This window comes from Notothenia coriiceps, unplaced genomic scaffold (assembly GCF_000735185.1).
Source record: "Notothenia coriiceps isolate Sejong01 unplaced genomic scaffold, NC01 NC01_scaffold00034936, whole genome shotgun sequence".
Taxonomy (NCBI): Eukaryota; Metazoa; Chordata; class Actinopteri; order Perciformes; family Nototheniidae; genus Notothenia; species Notothenia coriiceps.
The window spans coordinates 326,249-353,596 of record NW_011367637.1 but is presented as its reverse complement, the minus strand read 5'-3'; the positions used below and the strand labels follow the sequence as shown (position 1 = coordinate 353,596).

The 27,348-nt window shown below is 40.2% G+C and overlaps 1 protein-coding gene across 3 annotated transcripts in view; it reads right to left on the bottom strand.

Moving 5' to 3' along the window:
• Positions 1-12,666: 12,666 nt before the first annotated feature.
• The window catches only part of LOC104962547 (PDZ domain-containing RING finger protein 4-like), a 106,091-nt gene continuing 91,409 nt past the window's right edge, over positions 12,667-27,348 (bottom strand). For all 3 annotated transcript variants that reach the window (XM_010790996.1, XM_010790997.1, XM_010790998.1), the window contains 5 exons: positions 20,269-20,367; positions 17,903-17,965; positions 16,287-16,388; positions 15,323-15,451; positions 12,667-14,375 (listed from right to left, as the gene is read on the bottom strand). In XM_010790996.1, coding sequence (XP_010789298.1) covers positions 12,897-14,375; positions 15,323-15,451; positions 16,287-16,388; positions 17,903-17,965; positions 20,269-20,367 — 1,872 coding nt within the window. In that variant the 3' untranslated portion in view covers positions 12,667-12,896. The remainder of the gene's footprint in view (positions 14,376-15,322; positions 15,452-16,286; positions 16,389-17,902; positions 17,966-20,268; positions 20,368-27,348) is intronic.

The following is a 27,348-nucleotide window of genomic DNA, read 5'->3' as shown; positions in this document are numbered from 1 at the left end:
ATTTGCAATTTTTTCCCCCTCATTTAGCTCTCAGCGTTGATTTTGATTTTTTGACATACATCAGCATACACTGCCTATTCCAGAAGCCACTGCTGGTCTCCAGACCGCTTGTCTGTTCTCTGAAAAAGATAATGCATTTGTTTAGGCGAAGCCCCTAAGGTGTCCTTCCTGAGCAGAGTAACATGTTTGTTTTCCTTACCTTAGGGGGATTTGCCTTTGACATACTGTATCTGCATAAACAGCTTAACAGTCACTACAGTAAAATAATTGCCTCTTTGCAGATGTGGCAATTCCCTATGACAGGGCCTTGTGAAATGTATGTCATTATGGTCACATAGCATCCCTGGCATTTGAGCGGGAGGCCAAATGTAAATAGCCGGTGACGGGTGGTGATACAGGGTTATACCCGGCTCCATCTCAGTGTAGCCGAAGGTCACACAGCTTTGCAAGAATTCTTCATCACCCGGCATGTTGCAATGAGAGATAGAATTCATTGCTTTTTATTTGCCAAATCCATTTCATTTCACCACACTATGAACCCCATAATGGAAACAGCAATGCAGCAGCATACTGCAGATGAGATATGGCAGAGTTTGAAGTATTATTGCACCGTACAAGAAGCTCCAATCTTTCACAACGATATGTACCATTTGATAGCTTCTATTATATCCTAACCAACAGAATATGCTCTGTTATCAGCACTGACCTAACAATAAGCAATAGGGAAACCAACTTCTTAACAAGGTTTAACCTTTCTGTCTGAGATTATGAATAGCTCAATTTATATAATACAAACTAATACACAAATTGCAATAAGTGTTCCATTTACAATTTGACCTCTTTAGTGTATGAAAGGTCACAATAGTTTCAAGGTCTATCTAAGATTAATAGCAAACATTAGAGTAAATGGGGCATGAAATGTAAATGTGTCCATCATTCTCTTAAAAGACAGGTGGATGTCAAGTCGTGTGCCAATGTGTGTCTGTAGAGGCTGTAGAAGTGGAATAATGCCTTATTGATGTACACTTCAGAGCCTTATCACACCTGTTTATTAACATACTGCTCTCATTACATTCTCTCCCCACGTTGGGAATTGCCTGACATGTGCTTATCTCCAGAGTTTTACTTCAGTTTTTGACATTACGAGGTTTCACTGACATTGCTGTCAGTAAACTCGAGTGTTTATTTGACAAGTTTATGTTTGCAGATTACAGCCCATAAAATGTATTTACGTTGTGTCAGAGATAAAGGGTAGGCCTACCACTAAAATGCAAAAAAGCACTTGCAGTACAGAAAGGTTGCTACAAACAAATAAGACAAGAGGTTAAGGAATAAGTAAAAATGTTAAGTAACAACATTAACAATAATTTGTCACAGTGGTTAGTGCAACAAAGTATTTTAGTAGTTCTTGTGGAAAAAATGGAAGCGAGTAATACAAATGTTTGAATCTGATTGTTTGGAAGGTATTTGTTTAAATGTATAAATAAGTGTCTGTATTAAACTGTGGGTAAAAACAGCAAGAAGTCCCTTAAGCTATGCTGAGAGGTAGTGTTGCTTCTGTACCCTCCCAATAGAAGACGATAAGTAGTAGAGAACTGCGTGTGAAAGCTTATTTCCACTGGAAAAGGTATATCTGGTAGAATTCAGCATTCCTATTGAGAGCTTTTAGTGAAATGTATTTTTCTCTACAGCTATTCAGCCGTGCATCCCTTCCAGTTTAGCTGGAGTGACTTAAAGAGACCGACAGCAGGAATCCTCAGACACAGAATAGCATCACTAATTTGAAACACCTGTGCTTTTCTTGGTATGATAAGTTAAAATGCCCACTGTGAGAAAGGTCTGTTTATACCTCAACCTCTCTCACTACTTTATTCCCTCCATAATGGACCAAATCATGCTTCTGCTCTCATGATGGCCCATTATGCACCTGTTACGGTACATCTTTGGAAATGCACTTTAATAAAAATACTGACCTGGCCAAACATCAAACGTAAAAGCTGTGATGAAATATTTAAGACACCCTGAATAGCATAAATTATTTAAAATCTATAAATTGACAACATCTGTTAATTTCTTATATTTTCTAGGTAATATTACTTTTATGATGAATATGTTTTGATCTGTCTAAAACCTTTAGCGGTGCCTAGTTATTCTTTGTGTGCACAGTTTTTGATTCTCATCAAAAGCCTCCAAAGATAGGAAATTAAACAGGTTTTTAATATTTGAAAGAAATATTGAGCCTTGTGGATCATCGGTTGAATTAATGCAATGCATTAGTCCAACAATGTGATCACACATGAATGGCTATCAGGTCCCTCTGTGTTTCCCATCATCAAAAGAAATATTAGCCGAGCCATTCAGCCTCCACTGTTGAATGGAATCTAATTTACAAAATGCCTACAAGACCTTTTTATAATAAAATGAGGTGAGCATGTGCATATGTGAGGGAGAGGAGGAGGACTTTGTAATAGAAATAGAGGATATGAGAGAGAGGGCTACCATTCATTTACACGCTACAATACAGTATGCTAATTTGTCAAATAATAGGATTCGAACAGCTAGCAAAGCCAATCTGTGCCGTAAATCCTGGGATGGCACACCCACTTTGTCTGAACAGAAGCATGTTGTGCCAATGTTGAATGATTAGTTGTATTTAGCCCAAAAGAACAGCAGATTTAAGTATCCATCACAGTATGCCCTTTGTATAATATGAACAGAAAACCTGAGAGAACACAAAAACAGAACCCATTAGGCACGGATAACCCCTGCAGCGGGTCTGGATCTTGGCACCCAGATGTGATTGAAAGTACATGTTTAAAAGTGTGACATGTAGCATCTGAAATTGATGTTAAGATCTGGTAGAGAACGTATTTAATTTATTACCTTTTCAATAAACATGCTTTTTAAAATAAGGCCAACTATAGCTTGAATGCATGGCATTTTAAATGTGCAAACTTTGACAACAAGCAGGCACCCCTTGATAGTTGAGCACCGTGCATCATGGAAGGTAAAACATAAGAGAGCAGTCCAACTAAGAGGGGTTCAATACATGCCTTAAGTGTGACCTGCCATCTTAGTGTCTACCAGCTTGTAACAATCTCTTATTGTTTGCAGATTTGTTTACCTAACAAATTGATTCCTATGTTGTGAAGAAATTATTTTGAATGACAATCTTGTCAAAGGATATAGAAGGATATCAAAAGTGGTTTGCTAAAGAGGTTTATCATCATCATCATCATCATCATCATCATCATCAGCTTTATTGAAGAGACTCTAGGTCCATTTTTAAAAGACATACAACGCTCAAATATAAATAAGAAAAAGGCAAGTATACCAATGTTTCCATAGAGGTGACTGGTATATCATAGGTTATTATAGTGCCTAACAGTTTAGGACCCTCATGATGAGCGCTGCTGGGTTCTTCCAAGAGTTTCTAGCGCCTGAGAATGACTCATTTTTAATGACAAGATATTGCAATAATATTGTCCAATTACTGACATATTTTAAACGGTTTTTTTCAGAGCTGTAAAATGTGACAGCCGTTAAAGATGCTGCATTAAATCTTAGCATGGTTCTGCTAATAGCCTATAGCTCTTAAGGTGGAATGTTCAAATGGTGGCTACAAAATACGTGAAATTGCACTGTACTGCCGACTACAAATTATACGTTTTATTGATATAGATGTTCCTTTTAAGAAACAACGTTAGAGGCATATAATTAGAAAAAAAACCTTAACATAGAGGAACATGATGCACAATCTGCAGTTGTTTCTAGGATACATTTTTCAGCAATCAATTGCGGTCTCAGAATGAGTCCTTGCCCAAAAGTCAAACTGGTCTGTCGTTGTTCATGTGCAAACCTATTAACCTTGTTTTCTAGACAATTACATAATAGTCAAGTTCCAACTTGGCTTATGTTTTCTGATGCTGGTATGGCAGTGAGAGTCTGTTGGGTATGGGCAATATTGCACATACTACGTTTTTTTCAATGTCCTTAAAATGCTGACATAAACATAATCACGTGCACTTAAGATAATGAAAACACCTTATCCGTGATGGCTGTGTACACCAGTCTCCTTAAACATGACTAATACTGCCCTTCACCCTGTTTTCTAAGTGTTTGCACTTCATCACAGTTATGCTCATAACTTTATACTTTATGATGAGATGCCTTTGTTCTCTCTTTGCTCATATCCCCAGGTGTCTAAAGAGCAGAGGGAACACCTGAGGAGTTATGAGCTCAAGGGTATCCTTGATAATTATTCTCCGAGTTAAAACAGGCTCACTGCAGCAGAATATAGGAACAGCCGACATTTCAAAGTGAGATTTACATACTGCATCCAAAAGAAACTAGGATTGTAATCCCCAAAAGCATATTGTTCATGCACGAACAAGCATTTTTTACATTTTTAGTTGCAACATCCTATAATGATCCAACTCAAGTGTATGACTTGTGTCTCCTTAACCTAGTTTAACTGATAAACTAAAGTACCAGCAAAGTCACATCTATAGTAGTCCCTGCATACTGTAGCTACCCTGGGACAATAAAGGAATCCACGAGGGACCAATCCTTTCCAGCCAGTGTGTCATGAAGATAGGATATTCAAAAAAGGAGCATTGGGTGACAGTGATGTATAGCCTATTCGCCGTTGGGAGCATCGGCACATTTCGTTGTGTGTGTTGCTCCCAATGAGTATTCTGCTGCTCCACTTTTTGAACCTGCGCTATTAGTGAGACTTTAAGAGTTGGTATTAAAAGTAATTGCAGTTAGGCTGCAGCCTATCTATGATGTATGTGTAGCTCCACATTGCCTCACAATGTAACCTTTACTTAAATATACCCAATGGTGTCGTATTAGCAGAACATTTTTTCCCTACTAATGGAGAGAAGAAAGTAAAAACTGGGTAAAAGCAGGCAGGGATAAAGTTAAAGTATGCTGTGATGTGGGATGATGACCTATAGTGTCACATCAAACTTTTTGACACCAAGACCAATTGAAACAAAAGCAGTTATCCTCGGTGACTATAGCTGCTCCTCTGTCGTTGTATTTTTTCATTATAGAACTCCGCTCTGTCAAATGGTCTGCAAAGCACTATGAAATCAGTGGCCATGAATCATTAAGCCTGCACAGACTTCTGTAACCTACTGTAATAAAGTATAATGGTGCACCCCAGCCTCAAGGTCAGTCATTGCGAGAAAGACGCCGGTGTGCAGTCAAGTGCATCAGCCTCCCTTTTGCATTCACTTAATCCCTCCGTTGTTCCCTAACGTCTTCTGGACAGCAGCTCACCTTCTTTCAAAGGCAATGCAGATCCTCACCTAGGGGTTGTGACACCAGGTTTGTTCTCGGTGTAATCAAGTATACTTCAAAGGACTTCAAATGAAATGCACATCAGAATACATGAGAAAGCTAGGTGACTGAAAAAGAGAGGCTGTTTTGAGTTGAAGAACTGTGATGGGTAAATGAGGAGAGTAACCGTCATGCTTTGATGTGCGCTCTTGTTATATTAAATCTCCAAACAAAGCACCAGATTAGATAGGGCCATTACCATTTGCAAATTAGAAAAGCAGATACGGCTGGCACTCACAAATTGGTGAAGGAAGCAGGTAATGTTGGATAATATCGGCCATTCTTTAAGACAAGATGTTTTGTTAATCAGGAAACATTTCTAATCAAGCTGTACTGCAAATGATTTATGTTGTTTGTAAAAATTAACCGTTGAAGTTGGGATAGAGTAGATAAGAGCATACTATTCCCTGTAAGTGTGAAAATTACTCTGTCCTTTGTTTAAATGTGGGGTAGGTAAGTTTGAGAAACCGGCTTGAGATACACTTTTTGTTATATTCCATGGAATGCTCTTAACATCCCGATAGCGATGAATATCTTAAGTGCTTTGACAAAAAATCCATAAAAAATGTCATCTGTGGAAGCCGTAGTACTGTAAAAAGCACGACCAATCATCTGAGCCGGCCCGGCTAAAATGATTGGATGGCCTACCTGCCTGTCAGCCTTCCATCTGTGCACAAACTTATCTCGTGCTCTCATTGGTCATGTGCGCGCTCGTGTGTGTTGGAGGAGGGGCTCTGTAAGGAAGTGGCAGATTTTTTCCAGTTGTGTATTTTCAAATCCTAGCGCACTCGAGCTGGTTTCTCCAAAATTACCTACCCCACCTTTAAATCAAATGATCACACACTGCTTGGGTTGTTAACAGGCTGCTGTGTGCAGTTTACGGATGTAGTGTTGTGTGATTAGGGGGTATTTAGGTTTTTCATCTTTAAACAGTTTCCACTAACAGTCATTGTGTGAGCTGTGAATGAGCAAAGTAAGTAACATGACTTTAAGTAAGTCCACTTATGTGCAACATGTCGATGATCCAAAAGAAGCTCTGTGTACGTTATAGAGAGGTCATTACTCTCTGGCTTGTCTCTGTGGATAATTCCCAGCTCCGCTTGCCTGTGGCGAAGCCCGAGAGCAGTGAGGAGCCGAACCCTGACCGAAGGGCCTCCTGGCAAGACCCTCATTACCCACAGTGCAGGTGTCCTGCTACCCAGAATTCAACTGAACAGGAAAAGCATACTGCTGCTTGATGCTGCACTGGATCAGCTCTTATATTGGACAGGTGCAGATATGAATGTCATAATAAGGAACCACACTAGGAGCCAATCGCATCAATGTGAAGTTTCCAGTTCATTCCTACAAATCATGGCTTCATAGTGTAACTCACGTGAATATGAAATAGGAAGTGATGAGCTCACCATGACAAATGAAAGAGTCTTCTTAGAGAAACTGTGCTGACATTGAAATGTAACATGCAAAAGGGGAGGGGGGTCAGCGTTAACACTGTAAAGGAGAAACAGACCCTATACACAGGACTGCAGGACGTTATTTATGAATTCTCAAGCTCAGCGATGTAATCATAACTCCGAATCATATTAGTATTTTCTATTGGATAGGAACTCTGACCAACAGCTCATGAATAAGAAAAACAGAAACTTTACAGCTATGTTAATGGGATTCATACACGATGAATGTGCAAAGGGGCAAGTGTTACATTTGTATACAACATTTTTGCATGGTTGACCACAGTCATCAATCATTTCCACCTTGAAGGTTAGTGAAAACCCCAGGGTGAGAGTCGTTATATATATATATACAGGACTGTCTCAGAAAATTAGAATATTGTGATAAAGTTCTTTATTTTCTGTAATGCAATTAAAAAAACAAAAATGTCATACATTCTGGATTCATTACAAATCAACTGAAATATTGCAAGCCTTTTATTATTTTAATATTGCTGATTATGGCATNTATCTTTCATTAACAGATCTACTTATCCTTTAAAGCTGAAATATGTTTCTCTTAGTTTTGTCAAGAGGAATTATGTTTCAGACTACTGGATCTTAAACATTGATTGGAAATCTAGCAGTCTAACACTCAACCACAGATATATCAGCAAATGATGATAGCCTAAGTGAGTTTTACAAAATAAAAGTTTAAATGAGGTACACGTTTCAGCTTTAAAAGGACATAAATATCTTACATTCCAATCCTAGTGCTGTATATCGTTTTCATGATGAAAGATTGAGCATAGCTGCGGCAAGAATGTGTTTAATACCTAAAATGCTATGAATTTGAGATAAATCCAATGACCTAAAAGGGAAAGTATCCAGTGTTTCACCGCTAACTGCCATAGCTCTTTTGTCTGATGAATACTCAAAGTTTCAGAGTATTCAACAGTGTACATTTTTAATACAAGCAAAAGTGGCTTGAGCCAAAAACTCAAATAACTTCTGCTGATATGTTTATTATCAGCAATTTCATGAAAGCATTTAAAAGTGAAATACCTCATCTTAAAGTGAAACTCTTCATACAGTATGAACAGTGCTACAAAAAGACTTTGTGGACACCGTGAATATGCACTATGTATACTGTACTGAATATTGGCTTTAGTGCAAAGTAACAAACATAGTCCAACATATTCAAACTAATTGCCAGCTTTGTTTTTATGTTTGGCAGCTTTGGGTAAAAATAATTTGTATTAAATGTTTTATTTGGCAAATATTTGATTTCCTACCTATTCAACTACAGATGGACCTGCTCATAGCTTTTACGTACCGTTTTTTGCATCATCAATATACACCTTTACTCAGCCTTAACAGCAAAATGGTAAGTTTGTGTTGCAAACTGATTTCATACACAAACAGTCTCTGGATATCTCTGTGCACTCAGCCTTATAAATACATGTATAATTCAGTTTTTAGTTCCTGGAAAATAAAATATAGTCGTTACTTATGTTTGAGTTCACATTAAACATGTGTTAGGATGATTGCCACTGAGCAGGACTCAGAACACAGCATATTAAGTTCATTTCAAAAAACTAAACTGGTTAGATGAATGCGTTGGCATTTATCAACCGACTTTATAGTCCAGTTACATGTACAGTATCCTCATTCGAAATGCCTCATTTTTAACTGAAATATTGTACATTTGAAATTTTAAACTGAACCTTGTACTTGTTTTAAGTCAATGTCAATGGTCTGATTTCAAGTAATGCTTAGTTGGCACATTTGTAGCCGGGTAAAATGTGTGATAATGGTGATCTTTGGAAAATAAATGATAATAAATTATTGTTTTTTGGTATATCATCGCACTGGATCATATTTATTTTATTCAGAAGTTTGAGGAAGAACCAAATCTGCCGTTGCACTGAAGCTGCTGTCAGGTCCATGAACACTGAACTCTCCAAGGATTTAGCACACAAACTGGGTAATTAAATGATGTTGCTTTTTTGTTTAAGAAATCCTTTTACAATGTGACTTTCCTGTGGAGTGGTTGGTGTGAACAGTGTGAAAGTGAACAACAGCAACAATCTGTGCTCTTCTTCTAGTCTTCTATACTGGAGGTGTTGCTAAATTGTGTCATATCACAAAAGTTAACAGTGCAAACTACAAAAACTACATCAAGTCTCCCTGGGGTATAGAGCAGTCCGGTGATGTAAAAATGAATTACTTGTTGGATGAACACATGTTCACCTCAGATATCTCCTTAAGAGTGACTTTTCTTCACTCTGCTGTGAATATGTTAAGTGATTAAACAGAAGGAGATTTCAATTAAAATCATCTTCCACTTGGATGGCTTTGTGTTCATTAAAATGGATCAACCACTTAATCATTGCTATGGCCCTGTCATATGCAGGGGAGAGCACTGGGATACTCTGGTTCCCTGTATTATCTCAAGTTGTCAGTGTGCTAAAGCTGAGATTGGATTGTCACGGATACACTAGTGCCTGAAGACTGTTCTGTACTTCTGTGTTTCAATTTAACTGAAAACTTGTTCCATTTTACAAGACTGGTAAATTATAAAAAAAGAACCAAGTCTTCCTGATATTACTATATGTGTTTCCTTTTGGGTGGAAATAGTTCTTTGTTACCCTGAGGCATTATGTCAAGAGCATTTATTTTCACTGCTTGTTTTTTCCTTTTCATATTTGTATTTTCTCAGACTGGCCTGTGAAGAACTCCATCCAACCCCTTTGTTCAGGCTGTGTATCACTATGAAAGCACTTCCAAATGACACTCCACTTTATTAACATACAGTTTATAAAGTGTTATAATGCCAGAGGACATTTAGTGTGATTCGAAGGTTGAACGTTAAATCTGTGGCTCCATTTATACAGCGACCAAACACAAGTTGATATTGAAAAGTAGACTCCTGCCGTCCCGAGCCCATTCGCCATCCCCTCATTTATAAATTATTCAGTCAATGGACAGAGACAATTTAAATGCCATTGAAAAGCCACAGAGTAAAAAGTGCTGTGAGTTGTACCAACTAACGGCAGAACTAGCCCGAGTGCTCGCTCGCTAATTAAGTTCATCCCTAAGCCCCTGAAAGACCCAGTCAGGTGTAATTAAAATGGAGCCTGTGACAGCCATGGCATTTGTCAGAGCTCCCCAGCAGTTTAAATACCAGCACTGACAGAAATGTCAAACAGATAGTAGTGGCTCGTTTCCTCTTCAGTGCTGCACTCACACAAACACACACACTGAACCATTGCCTCGGTTATGAATGCTCGTTGATAACCTTTAGGATTCCCTGAACAGCAAAAACTACAAATTCTCTCCCATTATTCACAGAGGGAGGTCCATATTTATTGACATACAGATCTACTCGACATGTCATGGTGCAATCTACTTCATAGTGCCTCCTCTCCTTAATCTCAGAGACTCGGAACAAACTGGTAATTGCCTCGGATCATGCGTCTCTCGATGTCACTTTAGAAATTGATGGCAGCTTTGATCTTTGATATGATAACTGCTGTGTTGTTATAATTGGTCGTATCATGCCAGCTGTAGCTGTGTGTATGCAGGTGATATGGACCGACTGCTACTGCTGAGCCAGCTGTTCTGAAGGAATATGGCTCTATCAAGCAGAAGACAATATCAAGTCCGCTAATAGAGGATTATGGGGCATGGAATTACCTAACAACTCATCACAAAGTCACCACGCTACAATCCCAAGAGAATAGAGGATGTCTGAACAAAGGTTTATTGACAAACCATCCAATAGATGAGATAATTGAGTCTAGACAAAACGAGGTGACTAACCAACAAGCCGACTGCTTTCCACCCAGCTACGCTACTAGCATGGCTGCTCAGATATTCTACATGTACTTCAAACCTCGGAGGATCTAGGCTGCAGAAAAGTTGAAAACAGTGGTGCATTGATCACTTCAGACTACAGTAAGTTGCCTCATATTGCAATATATAAAAACATTTTTCTTTTACCCACAGAGGTTGGAAGTGCAGACATTCTCATACAAACAAGTTGAGAGCCTCTGGAATTTCAGTTATGCTGTAACAAACAAGTGTCTTTCACATTCAGTTCACTCATTTCCAGCATAACACCATGCAGAAATAACTGGTTTATTGCCAAGTGTTTAAAGCCAACTGTGAATGTAATACCGAAGTTACACAAGTCAATAGTTTTAGGAATTAGTTTGAAAGTCAATTCTTCTGTTGTCTCACTATTTATTTAATCACAGCTCTGTGTATTGTAACTCTCTGGCGTGTGTGTGTGTGTGTGTGTGTGTGTGTGTGTGTGTGTGTGTGTGTGTGTGTGTGTGTGTGTGTGTGAGATTGGCAGAGATCTTATATTGCTTCTGTGAACCATTTGGAGTTTGTTTCTTTTCACACCCCATGTTTTATGTGTCATTTGTTGTTTCATTATCACCCCAACCAAATGCATTGGGGGACCTATTAAACAAAAACCTGTGAATATTTTAGAGCATAATTAGAGCTCTAATTACAATTCATTATTCATAAAACGGGTCAGCCAAACTGCAATACATACTGCAGAGGTCTTAAACAAGTACTATTTGGATTAGAATTATGTATAATAGTCTCTAAAACATATTGTATTAAGGTTATGCCTAAACAGATATACTGTATGCTTGTATATTATTCATTGACACATAAAGCATATTTTAAGAGCTGTATTATACCCTCTGTTGGAAACATAATCTATGCTACATTTGCTCACACTATTATTCAAATTATACAACACATAAAAAAGGAGCCTGGCTTCGCTCATATTGCTTCAATAACTCTTTTCTCTGGTCGTTTAAATCCTGCTTCAACTTTGGCTCAATGCAAGTCCTCAGATCTTTAATAAAATGCATTAAGATTTTTACTGCCCCTCTCAGCCCTACATACAAAATACCCATCACGTTTCTTAGATACTAGTATTTGAAGTCTGTATATACAGGACTGTCTCAGAAAATTAGAATATTGTGATAAAGTTCTTTATTTTCTGTAATGCAATTAAAAAAACAAAAATGTCATACATTCTGGATTCATTACAAATCAACTGAAATATTGCAAGCCTTTTATTATTTTAATATTGCTGATTATGGTATACAGCTTAAGACAACTCAAATATCCTATCTCTAAATATTAGAATATCATGAAAAATGATACTAGTAGGGTGTTCAACGAATCACTTGAATCGTCTAATTAACTCGAAACACCTGCAAGGGTTTCCTGAGCCTTGAAAAACANAAGAAAACTCAAAAATCCTATCTCAAAAAATTAGAATAGTTCCTCAGACCAAGTAAAAAAAAAAGATTTATAACAGCTTTCAAATGTTTGATTGTGTTTTGCTGTTATAAATCTTTTTTTTTTACTTGGTCTGAGGAACTATTCTAATTTTTTGAGATAGGATTTTTGAGTTTTCTTAAGCTGTATGCCATAATCAGCAATATTAAAATAATAAAAGGCTTGCAATATTTCAGTTGATTTGTAATGAATCCAGAATGTATGACATTTTTGTTTTTTTAATTGCATTACAGAAAATAAAGAACTTTATCACAATATTCTAATTTTCTGAGACAGTCCTGTATAAGATCCAGTAGTCTGAAACATAATTCCTCTTGACAAAACTAAGAGAAACATATTTCAGCTTTAAAGGATAAGTAGATCTGTTAATGAAAGATACAAGCAAAAAGCACGAGACCCACTGACTCACGTTGTGTTGCAATTAGCAAGTTAACATAATAGATAAAAGAAAACAATAAACTTCTCTTAATATGACATTCAACCATTTTGAGTATATGGTTACGTAACATAAATATGAAAATAGAATTGAAAAGATAAAAATGTTTATAAGTAATAAAATAATTATATAGTCGTCATTTCATAGAAAATGTTTTCCCCGCATAGTGATGTGAAAAACAATATTGAAAAAACATGAAGAAAATGCCATGACAACACTGATAAATTCTTTACAAAATGCTTTTTGGGTTACAAAGTGTGAAAAATATTCCTATTGTCCTCATAAAAACGCCACATTGAACGAGGCAAGTATATTATACCGCATGGGGTAGAATGTGAGTGTCAGTTTTATACAGTAGTGACTGATAGGAAGGCGTTGTGCACCTTAGCCCCCCCCTCAGGGGCCTTGGTACCGTGAGTCATCAGCTCCTGGATGGTCATCCAGTTGTCCAGGATCTTCTTGTTGCGTTTCTTCAACATCTTCTTCTGGCTGAGCTCAATAATGCTGACCTCCTTGCGCCCCTCGCTGCTGCTCTGAGGGTTCTCCTTTAAACTCTCCAGCCGGCTGCGCTGCATGAACTCTCGTCTCTGCCTCTGTTCTTTTGCTCTGACCAGATGCTGCTTTCGTTCCTCTTTACTCCAGTACCTCCCCATCTTCATTTCACTCATTGCATCATCATCGGTGGTCATTCCCCCGCTGCGCTCCTCTTTAATCTTCAGGGCTCGCTCCCTCAGGATCTTGTCTCTCACAGGCCTCTTGGTGATGTAGCGCGTGCCGTCACTGCGGATCTTGACCTTCCACTCCATCTTGTTCTCATTATTGGGCCTCTGAGGCTCTTTGCACACGCTGAGCAGGCTGAGCTGGCTCTCAGCGTATTCAACAGCTGAGTGCTGCTGGATCAGCTGCATGTAGCTCTGGTAGTGGCGCGCATGTGCGGGGATGTTGACCTGCCTCTGCTGGGAACTGTGGGATGGAGAGAAGTATGGAATCTGGGAAGCAAGTGACTTTACTTTCCCACTGCTCTCCTCCTCAGCCTGAGAAGTCTGGTTGGACTTCGAATGATTGCTGTGGTCAGGGCTGCTACTTTTCCCTGGGACTGCAGCACTGTATGCTGGAATGGGGCTCGGGCTGAGAGAAGGGCCACTGGCAAGTCCACTGCGGAGGTTCCTCTGGTTAGTGAGGCTGACCATCCTCTGTAGTGAGTGCTCCGGCGAGCGGTCCATTGCCAGAGGGGTGCTTCGTGAACTTTCCGCCGTGTTATAGGCACTGGAGCTGTCCTTGTCCGATTTTTCCAGCCTCCCGTTAATGTCAATAAGTTTACCCCTGGACGGGTCACTACGATTGAGGCTTTGGTTTTTAGTGGAGGGGGCCGAGTGTCCTGTGGAGGGAGACTGCTGGCCCTTACGAAGGTTGTGCGCCTGCATGATGTTCTGACACTCTAGTTCGATGCTGCGCAGCTCGTCGTTGAGCATCCGCAGCTCGTGCTGCACACCGCCCTGCTCCCGGATGCTGCACTCGATGGTGCTGCGCCGGCTGTAGAACAGGTCGTACTCACCGCTGTTGCGGATCTGACACTTTAGCTCCAAGAGCTGCTGGAAACGATCCCCCTCCGACTCATCATCGTCCTCATCGTCTTTGTCCTCCAGCCGCGTGGAGCCCGTGCTACGGTGTGTGTCCCGATTGTCTCTCAGGCACTGGGACAAACGTTTCTGGATGTGTGCCAGGACATTATGCTCCGAGCTTTCCATTCTGTCCTTTATACTTAGTACGTTATCCTTATGATGGGGGAGTGTTGAGCAGGTGGGCTTGTCATCTTCTGCTCTCATCTGAAAGAATAAGAGGAACAAGAGCAAACATGTTTATAGATATACGGCACTTATAAAACATGCAGGAATATGATAGTCTTCTTTCTTTTAATGATCTACATAAGGATTTGTATTATCATATTTAACTTTTGCAAAGCCTGTTTTAAATATAAGTGGGTATAAGGATGTTTTCAAAAATATTTCCAAGTATGCTTGCAAGTATGCTTCAAGTGATCAAACGTATCGTATATGTCGTAATGAACTTAGAATGGTACTATGGTGTTTTCCAATAGTTTCATGTTTGCCTTCCTTTGTATGGAATTAGGACACAAAAACAACAACATCAACAAAAACAGCAAGATTTAAGAGTTCATGAAGAACAAGCCTATTCTGAATTCTCCTGAAGGATTACATGTGCTGTTGTGTGAAACTCTGTTGTACAGCTCTGTTTCTTTAGGGATTGTTTCCTCTCTGCCTCGTCTTTGAAGTTGTATTCATACAGTATGGATTTTTGTAGCGTGCTATTCTCTCAAGAAAACAGAATTTTAAAGTATGATTAACGAATGTTTGGAATTTCAATGTTTCAATGGTCCCCTTGCATAAATATTCATAATCATTATTTTATTCATATTTCAATAAGGGCAAAGCCTGTTTTGCAAAGAAAGTCAATGAAGAGTTTGATTTCCTCTGTAGTATATCTGTAGTCAATTCAATTAACAAGTTAATATGGATTGTGAATAATGACCTAATACAGTCAAAGCAATTACTGGCCCGTCTAATGTAGGATGTTCACAATGGGTAGTATAGTCTTTCAATCAAAAGGAAGGTTGCATCAAATTATTTAGATTTCTTTCAGCTTTTAAGGCTTTATTCCTATTGAACGGAGCAAATGTCTTAAACCAAGACAAAAAAAACTTTTTTATAGACTCGCTAATCCAGTTACAGCAAATGTTTTGCCGCTGTCTGACCTGCTCATTCTCCTGCTCCTCCTGTAAGGCAGCCAATTCCATCTCCTCCCTCTGCTGCTCCTCCAACATTTCCATCTTCAGCTGCTCCAGGAACTCACTGTGCTCATCATCCAGCCAGGCCTCCTCCAGCTAAGGGTGAATGAAAAAGGAAAACATATGGAGAGAGAGTGAGACAGGGGCGAGTGTTATTTGTCAAGGCCTAAAGCTTGTGGCGACACGGTGTCTCAAAACAAATAGTGGGGCGTTCCAAATGGATGCCCAAATAGGATTTTCTGAAGAGAAAAAAAAAACAGGCATGGTTTTGAAATAAGAAGCCACAAGCATTAATATGGTATGGTGTTCGACTGATATATAGGTCCCTGTTTCATAAGCAACAAAAGGCATCCCCTCATCTTTAAAACATGTAGTGTAATCTTAAAATCAACCCAATACAATTTAATAGACATAAGACTGCCACCTTTGACCTATTTGCTCCACACCATCCATCATTTGTTTGTCTGCTTGATGCGAACCAAATGGGATCCATATCTGAAGATTTGAGATTTACTACTGAGAGACACATTTAATTACAAAGAGTCTACTATTGCTGCTGGCTCATCTGCACTGCAGCAGAGTCCTTTCACTTATTCGCCATCGGCCTTGGGCCTGAACTCACTCCACATTAGCATGCCATTAGCTTTTATGGCTTACCGTTGGAAGTCAATTACAGTGGCGCTACATAAAAATAAAATATGATGAGGTGTCTCAGAGGTGGCTTCCACTAAGAGGGGTTCTGTCGGCGGGGAGGGTTGGCTACCCTGGACTGCTAAGGTTTACTCTGAGCAAATATACTTTAATGGAAAAGACCAAGCTTCAGGGCTCTCTGGATTGCATGCTTCCTTTACTCATGTTCGGACCACAATAAGTGTTTAAGTCAGAGGCTAAAAGTATGTCAGCGTGATGTTACTCTGTGGTCATTTCTCACCTGCAATTCAGGTCTGGCAACCAGCAGTATGATGTTCCTACTGCCGTCATTGGCGAGGGCAGCCATTGCTTCCTCTCTGTCTTGTACATCTTGGCCATTAATCTGAACATGTCGACAAATACAATATCCAAAGTCACAATAAAGTCACACGCAAGACAAACATTTAAGTATTTGAACACAGGCACAAACAATCCAATACAGAAGCCCCTATTAACAACAAAGTACCACAATAAAAGTGGCAATGCACATAATGCCCTTTTCCCCCAGGAAAGTTGTAAACACCCTGTGATGCTCTCTAATACGGCGCAGGACACAGCAGTGATTATGAATGGGACAGTGGCCGGGGGCGGACGGAGCTGTTGTGTTCACCAAAGTATCCGGCAGCGCACATGCATCTAGCCGTACAATTAACTGGCCACTGACAGGGGGCGTCCATCTTTTTGCAGGAAGAGTAATGGCCCTGTCACTGGTGGATAATAGTGCCACAGTGCGCTCACACACACACACACACACACACACACCCTCCCTCCCGGCTCAAATCAGTCACACAACACAAAGGGTAGACACCAGTATACTATTAGTATTGAACAGTGCTTATAAATCCGCCCCACGTATCAAATAATCACCTGCGCAGAATAACGCCTTAACTTTAGTACTTCATGACGAGTACATTGTATTTTGTGCATCTCTAGTTCCTTATCTTCTGTATTATTAACTATAAACAAGCAGTACATAATCCCATAGCATGGCCAACTCTTACAAACATTTAATATGAGATCATGTGAATTACACTTGAACCATCTTTAAATCATGCATTTGGTTGAACGGTGCAACGTTTTTTTTTTATTGCATTCAATAGCATATCGATGTCAATTAGAATTTTACAGCAGGAGCAGCGAACTGTTCGAATAACAATTATCTAATAAACCTGGGAAGTTAGTGAAAAGTGCTGGTGAAGATACTAAGCATCTTGCAAACTAAAGAGCCTTATGTTTCCCTCAGGAGTTGCTGGTGACCCAAACAGAGCACAAAATGCAGCAAACATACTTTTATTTTCATCTGGAGGCTTAATGCACAGCAGGCAAATGCTAATGTTGTTCTTAATTTATTAATAGCCAATTGTTTGCCTTAACAATAATAATATGCTTGACATTACAATTAGAGGCTATTACTTGTTTCAACAAAAACAATAATTACCGCCCTCTCCCATAGAGGAAACACTATAGAGCCTCAGCCCCTAACAACTGCTGCTGCTGGATTGCAGCACAGATCCTCATGATCTCAGGCCTGGAGATGAAGCTAGGGGCTAATAACAGTCATAGCCTCTCAGCTGTCCCACAGGAGGCAGTGAGCTGCAGCACAGCACCATCCTGAACTAGAACTCTTAAAAACCCCTGTTGGTGCTGAGTCTGTAACTAAAACAGCCATGGGGGCTATTCTCCCCCTAACAGTCACAGTGGGGGCATGTTCCCCCTTTAATGTGCTGCCATTAAAAATGAATGGGCTCTCGTGCTGGGAGACAGTGGTTGAGTCGGACAAAATAAAAGCAGCTTTTTATGTTGAATTTAATGAAAGCTGGTGTAGAGGGGGCCATGAGAGAGTGGGTCCTACTGTACCTGTAAAATACGGTCGCCCTCTCTGATGCGTCCATCTCTGGCGGCGATGCTGTTTGGACAGATCTGTGAAGGTAGAGGGAACAAAATAATGGACTTTCAATCTTCATGCGAGAGTATCAGAGTGCCTGGCGATGTTTTAACTCATTATATAGACATCACCCAGATACTAGACATGTCTAGACTGTTGTTAGTAATGTGAGCAACACACAATAGGTGTGCTGACGTGGGAAGACCTTGGATGTCAAATGCCTTTCCTGCAGCTGCCTGGTCAGTTTCCAAAGCCATTTTCCCCCTGAGCATCACCTTTATCATTTAAGTACTCTATAGCGCCCGCCTTAGTTGTTATATTCTGGCAGGTTTATATAGCACCAGCCTCTGCATAGAGCATAAACAGCCTGTTACTCTGCCCCGATACATGATGCACCTGCTCCTCCTGTAACTAACGCCAGTAAACAAGGGGGCAGGACACTTTCAGCGGCCAATCAATCGGCGTCTGGGGCCATTTCTTTCACTCTCTGCAACAGGCAGGATTTCTGGAGCTAGTAAGATGCTGTGATACTCCATCTTCATGATAGTCCACTCTTACACAGAGGAACACTCATTAAACTGGGAGGAAGGTCACTAACAGGAATATAGGGAACGGGGGAAATTGAAGGTAATCTTTCTTCACCTAAACCCTGAGTGACCTACAAGTGGAAACTGATTTATAGGAAAATAGAGGAATGTATTAACTGTTGAAGATATCATCGTGGGTGGTGAATTGGCTTTGGTTACATATGGAACACAAAAAGAAGGTCTGGAGATTGACTCTTTCTGGTTGGTTTTCTGACTGAGTTTAAAACAATGGCAAGGAAGACATTTTTTATCTGAAGTAAATATTACAATCTTTGAATTTTAGTGTCAATGAGTGTAGCTTGGCTATATGCTGGTGTCCTATCCAGGCAGGCCTTTTGATCTATGCATGCTGGTATTAAGTCCAGACCATGAATGGAGTTAAACCGGTAAAGAACATGTATACACCTTAGGATATGAAGCTTTGTTGCACTTGTTCGTCTAAATTATTTAACCACTGAGGCACGATAAAAACAAAGGGAAATAAAAGTATCTTAGGAATCACAATTAAAGACAATGTTGCCTTTCATCAAGTGCTTCAAAGGTGGGAAATCAAGCTTGTTCTAAAGTGACCTTGCATTGTACTTGACTCCATGTTGATGTGTTCTCAGTTCTTACGCAAGATCAGAGTAATACTTTCTCTAACACATCCTGTATACAGTGACATTCAGCCACCTTATCTAAATGCGGCACACACTTTAAGCCCTACTTTTTTACAGAAAGAACACCTAAGGAAGCTGCCAAGAGCCACGGACCAGTGATTTATATTCGGCTCAGATCTCAAAGCAAACACCTTGCAGGGTCCGAGTCAACTTCAAACGAATGGGGAGAAAGTTGAGCAGAATAGAGAGCTGTATTTCATATTCTACTAACAAGAGATAAATGCATGCAGGAGTAGTTTTGGTATTATGCATCTCACAGCTTTACAACTATGACGAGACCTGAGAGTGTTTTTTGTTGTTGTTTTTCCTCAATTTATATTTAACCGGCTCATGTTGTTCAATAATGTCATTTGAAATAGCTTTACTTTATAGAGAAACCTGCTTCACTCACATGAATACTAAATGAAATCATACATTGGGAGATGAATATTAAATGTCGCAAATGATTTAGTCTTGGAAATTGAGCTTTTTCAGTTGTTTAGGCACTTTACTAAGGCACTGTGATCTAGCCATGATAATTGTCAGTTTCTAAAAGAGAGTATATGTAAATGTGAGACTTCAAAGAAATGAAATAAAGATATGCATATAACTGTAGAATATGCATATACCTTTTGCCCTGAGAGTATTCTTATTTTAATTTTTCAAAAAGCTAGCAGCCCTAGCTAGGCTGGTTGGCAATACAAATCTAGCAGGAGGCAGATATATTTCTCCAGGAGCAAAGCAGAGTCGAGAAAAATAAAAGAGGTATGATTCAGTGTTATTTGAGAATGAAAACTTTTTATGTGAAAAGTTGGGGCTTCCTCACGGCAACTGAAGCTGGAGGATGCAGCGTGTACGGTTTTATATACATGTGGCATGGAGAAATGAGTCCAGGAAGGACAGCAAGCAGCAAAGGTAAGGGGTGTGATGCATTTTTATAAGAAAACAAAACAAGAGACACGTTGCAAAAACAGAATCCAGCACAATAATAGTTTTGTCTCAATTATCTTGTTTTAATAAGTTATAAAAAATATAATAAAATGAATTAGCCAGCCCTACTTTCAACACAATTCATTCATGTCTCTTAACCTGAAGAGGAAGGTTTCTACCCACCTCACTGACATAGATGGCAACATCATCCTCTTCATCTGTTCTGTAGCAAAGAGTTAGCCCCAACTTCTCTTGGCTGTTGAGTCGACACAATTCCACTTCCTAAGCAGACAAGAGGGAAAAAACAGAACAATGTAAAACATTTACAAAAACTCTACAGACATGCATGCCTGGCATAGCGCTACTTTAAGCTAAATGCTATTGCCTCCATGCTAACAATAAACATGCTGGTGTTTAGTGGCTTTAAACTTTACATTACACAGCAAACATCTTAGTTTAGTGTGTGAGCATGCTAACATTGGCTTATTTGCTAAATAAAGTACAGTTGAGTTTAAGCTGTAGGTGGTGTCATTACTTCAAGAAGATAATAATGTCCGAACCAACTTTTATAGCAACCTATTTAATAGTTGTCGAGACATCTCAGTTTGAGCAAGAGGTACACAAACAGACATTGCCATTCCTAGCACAAAGTCAAGTTTTCAACCTTGGAATCAGCATTTGATAAAACAATCACACCACAAGATCCATTTATTACATCAGACAATTATCTTCGAGTGTCCAGTGAAATCTTCGGTCAAATTTAAATTCTTCTGAACACTTCAACGATTTCTCTTTCATAGTGGCTTGAAGCTCTAAGAATATGAATTCACAAACATTAAATTGAGTTGTTTGAGTGAAAACTCCAAAATAGCTACTAAACCAACCTTGTGGTGTTATTGTTTTGCAGACCTAAAGGACCATTTAATGAGGAAGGAGAAACTGATTTGAAACTCCAAATATATTCTGTACACTTTCAATACAATTCAAATATTTATGCAAAGCAATGGCTACTTGTAGACTAAGTTCCTGCTCTGCTGCACATCAAATAACAATGTTTTTCAGGTTCCAGCACAACATCTGACTTGTTATTTAGATGCTTATTGAGTCTGCATTTCAAACTCTTTTCTGAGGGTTCTGAGTCTGAAAGTGTTTGATCATGAAAGACATTCTCAGCTCGCAGAGTTTGATCGGTGGGGGCTTTGATAAAATCCAGAGGACCTCAAGTGTTTTTCTTTCAAGCCTTAGCCAAGTTATAAAATATTAGACTATAAATAAACTATAATTATGCTAATGCTACCAGATATACATGTTTGCTGCAGCACTGAAGTATTCCTCATCTTCCCTTGGGGAGATATCAACAAACTATTGAATTACAAATCAGCGGTCGTCATATTTCCCACGAGCCTCTTGAAACAGAGCAAAGTACCCTGGCATCAACATGAATTCCTCATTTAAGTTCATTAATACAAACAAACAGAAAGCGGGAATTGAAGTTTTTCTAGAACTTGAGTGAGTGGCAGTTCGCATTCATCTGATATCTAAATAATGCTGCAATCCGAAAGCAAAAACAACTTTGAATCTCTCCCAAGCTTTGAGACAGTTAATTCACAAACACCACGATACACACTGGGTTTACCACAACAGAGGTGCATCCAAACAGCCAAACAGCACAGGACTATGCTCCATCTCTAAATGCTGAAACATATCAAGGGCGTTGGAGGGATTCAAGTGTGAAATGGCCTCTCCTCCCAAAGTCTTCCTTAGAGCAGAAACGCACCAAATCTCAGCAGCAGGAGCGAGGTGGTTGAGTGGAGAGGAGGATGTAGGTGGTGGTGAGGGCTCTGGTGGGGCTCATATGGGCCTCACAGAGAGATTCATTTCCTCTGTGACAACTGTGGGTTGGCTGGTTACATGTGTCAGATGTGGTAGGGCTTTGGGAATGGCACGAGGGGGAGGTGAAGCCTGACCATGGTGAGATGAGGGGAAGCTGGGGAAAAGGCCAATACATCTGCCAGAGAGCCGCCACCTGCTGCCTCTGGCTACCCCTCCTAAGCTGTTTATGACCCCCCACTTCTTCACACACACACAAACACATCTTTAGGCTCAATTCCCATTTTTTCCCTCTTTTACCTCTGCTAACGTCACATATTGACAGATCATTGAGGTGTTTTCGGACCAGGAAGCTGTGGCTGAACTTGGAGCTTCAGGCTCTGCACTTTCCCTCCTCACCTCATACCTCAAAGACCGCACCTACAGGGTAACTTGGAGAGGGTCAGAGTCTGACCCTTGTCAATTAACTACAGGGGTCCCTCAGGGCTCTGTACTTGGTCCCCTCCTCTTCTCTCTGTACACAAACTTGCTCGGATCAGTCATTAGCCCGCATGGTTTTTCATACCACTGCTACGCTGACGACACCCAATTAATTCTGTCCTTTCCCCGCTCAGAGACCCAGGTCGTCGCACGCATCTCTGCTTGTCTAGCTGACATCTCTCAGTGGATGTCTGCTCATCACCTCAAGCTCAACCTTGACAAAACTCAACTGCTTTTCCTTGCTGGAAAAGATTGTCCCACTCTTGACCTAACAATCAAGATCGGCACCTCTGTTGTTTCCCCGACTCAGACTGCAAGGAATCTGGGTGTGACCCTAGATAACAAACTGTCCTTCACTGCAAACATCGCTGCTACAACCCGCTGCTGCAGATACACTCTTTACAACATCAGGAGAATACGTCCCCAGCTGACCCAGAAAGCAACGCAACTTCTGGTCCAGGCTCTCGTCATCTCACGCCTTGACTACTGCAACTCCCTCCTGGCTGGTCTACCTGCATGTGCCATCCGACCTCTGCAGCTCATCCAGAATGCAGCGGCTCGTCTTGTCTTCAACCTTCCTAAATGTTCCCACACCACACCGCTCCTCCGCTCCCTTCACTGGCTTCCAGTAACTGCTAGAATCCACTTCAAGACACTGGTACTTGCGTACCATGCTGTGAATGGATCTGGCCCTTCCTACATCCAGGACATGACTAAACCGTACACCCCAGCACGTGCACTCCGCTCTGCATCAGCCAAACAGCTCGCTGCACCCGCACTGCGAAGGGGGGCCCAAGTTCCAATCAGCAAAAACACGTCAGTTTGCTATCCTGGCTCCAAAATGGTGGAATGAGCTCCCCATTGACATCAGGACAGCAGAAAGCTTACACATCTTCCGGCGCAGACTGAAAACTCATCTCTTTAGACTCCACTTCGAGCGATATAATTACTTACATAGCACTTATAAAGGACTAGCTTATCTAAAGCCAGTTGAGTAGCACTTGAAATGTTTTTGCTCTATGAAACCGAATGTACTTATATGATTCTGTTTTCTTCAAGTTTGTATCTTCTTGGTCGAATGCACTTACTGTAAGTCGCTTTGGATAAAAGGGTCAGCTAAATGCAATGTAATGTAATGGGCTATGCATAACCCAAAAAAATCCTTATGCTAACACACAAGTTAATTTGAGCAAAGCACACACATTTGCACAGGCGGAGAGAAAAAGAGCTGAAGAAAAACAATGTCATCTGAGGTTTGTGTCGTTTTATCTTTCTCGACAGCCTCCACCTGACGGGGAGCTCAGATCTTTAATTGACTGTCTCAGAAGCGATGACAACTTGAAATCCCGGCTAATACATAAGGATATAGCCTGAAAGAGTGAAGAAGCTTTGGTGCTGAATACCTGAACAAAGTGAGCTGCTAAAATCAGTCTGTAGCTATATTAAGAATATTACTAATAAGCTACCTCCATTTGTTTGAGAAGATATGATTAAGGCGGCAGCATCTGATGCAACAAAGCAGTCATGGAGGTAATGACAGTTACGGAGGTGGCACAAATCTTGCATGCTCACATGAGAAGTTGTGGTATATCTGTGGGAAATATTAAAATCACTAGCAATGTCCCGGAGTCATCTGTCTAAAAATAAGCCACACAAATGAATTGCTGAGACTGAGGCAAAGCAGAGGTGTGAGCAGGTACTACGTCATCCCTACAGTATATAGCTGTTTGCAACAAGCCTCAAGTTACTTCTGACTAATTGATGGTTAGATAAAGTGCAGGGGAACTAGCTAAATGATCAGAGAAAATAGATTGCTACAATTACTGCATGTTGGATGAAACTGGGCAGCTGTATGTGTGGGAGTTGATCTATGTGCAGTAAACATATTTGACCCCTATTCTCTAAAACATGTTCTGTTTCTTTCTTGTTTTTAAGATAGTATTGTGTACAGAAAACACCCACACACACTTAGATGGCTCAGCAAACAGGGGTTGTCTCAGGATCCATCAAATGTGCATTCACCAATCTCTGTCTCTCCTCTTGCCTTTTGATTTTTTTTATTACATTTTCCACGCGAGCTCTCTGCCTCTGAGGCAAGAGATTGCAGCGTGGCACAGGGACGAGGGCTGACAGTAAATTAATGACTGCCATGGCGTGATTAGGGGAAGATTGCCGCCCGCCATCAAAGCACAGTGGATGCTGTCATAATAATTGTGCCTTTGATTACCAGTAATTGAAAAAGCAGTCACAAATGCATGGATGGGCACCACTGGCAGGAAGAGAGGGAAGAAAATCTCCGATCTTGGAGTACTTTTTCACAACCTACCGAAACTAATCAAATGAATGGTTACTAAAATGGTGTTTTGAATGAATAGACATCAGGGGATCCGAGAAAAATGTATGTTTCTGTGTGAAATTCTAGCTTTAAGGCATTTCCTGTGTGTTTCGATAATCTAAACGTAGCCAACCATCGGAGAAGATAGAGACATTTTAGGTATCTGTGCGGAGTCTGGGGTTTGTTCAGCTTCAGGGGTGGCAGAGAAATTCTCTCATTTTCCTAACAAAGGAACAAAATGTTCACTTAAAACGGCTGCCATATCGCATCTTTTAAAGCAGAACTTATTTTAGAAACATTTTGAAATAGCAGATGTTACGGAGAGAGATGCAGTGAAGAATGTTATATGGTGGAATTTGATAATAAGTCCCAATTGAGTACACATATACATAGCAGAATTACAGATGGCCAACAAATGTAAGTATTTTAGGAAAATCTGAGAATAAATGTACAATTTGGTCACTGTAAAACAAGTCAGTAATTAGTATCCTCTACCCACTACCACTGAACATCATTTGAATAAGTCTTAGTTTCAGTGTATGAGACGTATATGTATATTTAGACTGTGTTACTTTCACAAGTACTCTTTTAAGGACATACCCTCTTGTTGAAACAGAATTATCCATGTATGTTATATGTACACAGTATCCTGCTGTCTAGCTGCACTAACCTGGTGTCTTTAATCTTTATATCTTTACAGTTGCATTTAAACCATTTTGAAAACAATCAGTTACCTAGTCGTTTTTTGTCCAGTTTGGGACAGTGTTACAACCTGTGGAGTGTCTGGTTCTTTAAATGCTATATCCTCCACTGTTCACTTGCTAGTTGCTAACTCTGAGCTATCAAATTAGCTGAATTCAGATAGAGACTATAGCAGTCTTTGGTGTATCCTGTGACTGCCTATTTATTAAATACAGGAGCATTTCAATACTGTTTTCACATTTTAAAATATTTGGGAAATATAAAAGGTATACAGAATGTACAATCCCATCACATCTGCCTTCTCTCCACCTCATCAACCACTGTACTCAGGACTCTCACATGTGGATTACCCTAACAGTAACATCAATGTGCTGGTGTAATAGAAAGGTGAATTAGATTTAGATGGTTTCTCTGTGATGTGATGGCAAACTGCTCTCCCCCACTGTGCATTTTCATGTATCAAAAAGTAATTTAAAGAAATGTCTTTCCTTCATTCTCTTTCCTCTCCTTCAGCGGGGGGTTTAGGGATCAGGTTGACTCTAAAAGTGGCTTTTCAGCTTTTCCCTACACCCCCATTACAGCGTTTTCAGTTGACATACAGTAAGTGGGGTCGCATTAGCTTGATATCTAACTCTTCGAGCATGAAATAAAAAACGATGCAGGCCACGAAGCGTACGCAGAATACTAGGATTTGTTAATAGCAATGAGGCATAAAGAGAGGCTTTAATATATTATATTTGTACCTATTTGACACTGGGATCCAAGCGGGTGCACAAATGTCTTTAGGTTGTGGAAAAACAGCTCACGCTCAGTGGGGGGTGGCCTTCAGAAGAAAATTCAAATGAAGCAAATATGGGGAGGGAGGGGTGAGCAATCATCATACATCAGACCAGTAGCTTGCAATATGCTCGCACCTCAATGACTCGGAAATAAAGAATATTGGACCAAAGCAGAGAGGGGAGACAGAGTCTGTTTATCTCTTCCCGTCACAGTTGAATCAGTGCATCAGTATGTATCTATCTCTATGTGTCAGAGATCAACAGCCTTAGAAACATCACCTACCCAACTGATCCTGTTATTTACACCCCAATAATTCTGCAGAAGCAAAGAAATGTGTTTCCATCTCCTTTTTTTTCTGACTAGCACTTGCAACAGACTTTAATTGGGTTTAATCAAGCTCAAAGTCAACCAAGTTATTATCTTTCTTTTCCTGAGATGTGAAAACAATTAGCACGTCTCGGGTAACACCAACTGTTTGGAGGGTTTTAAACTTTCTCCTTTTGCCTTGTAGATAAATGTCATCATTGCCAATGGCAGCAAGGGATTTTTCAAGCTGTCTGCAAAGTGGCTCGTCATCTGTCTCTACTGTCCCCCTGGGATCTGCCTGTAGAGACAATTAGTGTTTGGGACCCTCCACCAATTGCCAAGCATCATTACATATGAAGTGCTAAGAGTGTGTTGGAGAGGTCAGATGTGTGTTTGCGGTTGTACATGGGGGGCATCTCTGCTACACTCTCAGCACTTTAGCACATACTTAACTTGTTGTCAGCAGTAAAGCCCTACTGATACAGGACTTTTGAGGCCAATATCCATATCGACAACAATATTTGGGCCAATACTAGTTTTTCAACCATAACATCAAGATATATTATTGATAAGGAGCCATTAAAGCCCCTTAATAGTCCATTCACACAGTGGTTGTCCGTATGTTGCCTGATTAGACCTCTTCTCTGGACTGTAGATGTGTACAAACTGCGCCAGTGTCTCATGTTTTCCTGCACCTGTTAGGACAGAAAACCTAACATTGTTACCGTACATTAAAGTTTTGTAGAGTTTGGGGATATGTTATTCCAGGCCTACGTTAAAGGAGTTAAAGGCTGACTTCTCTGGCTGATAACATATCTGACATCTGTGTG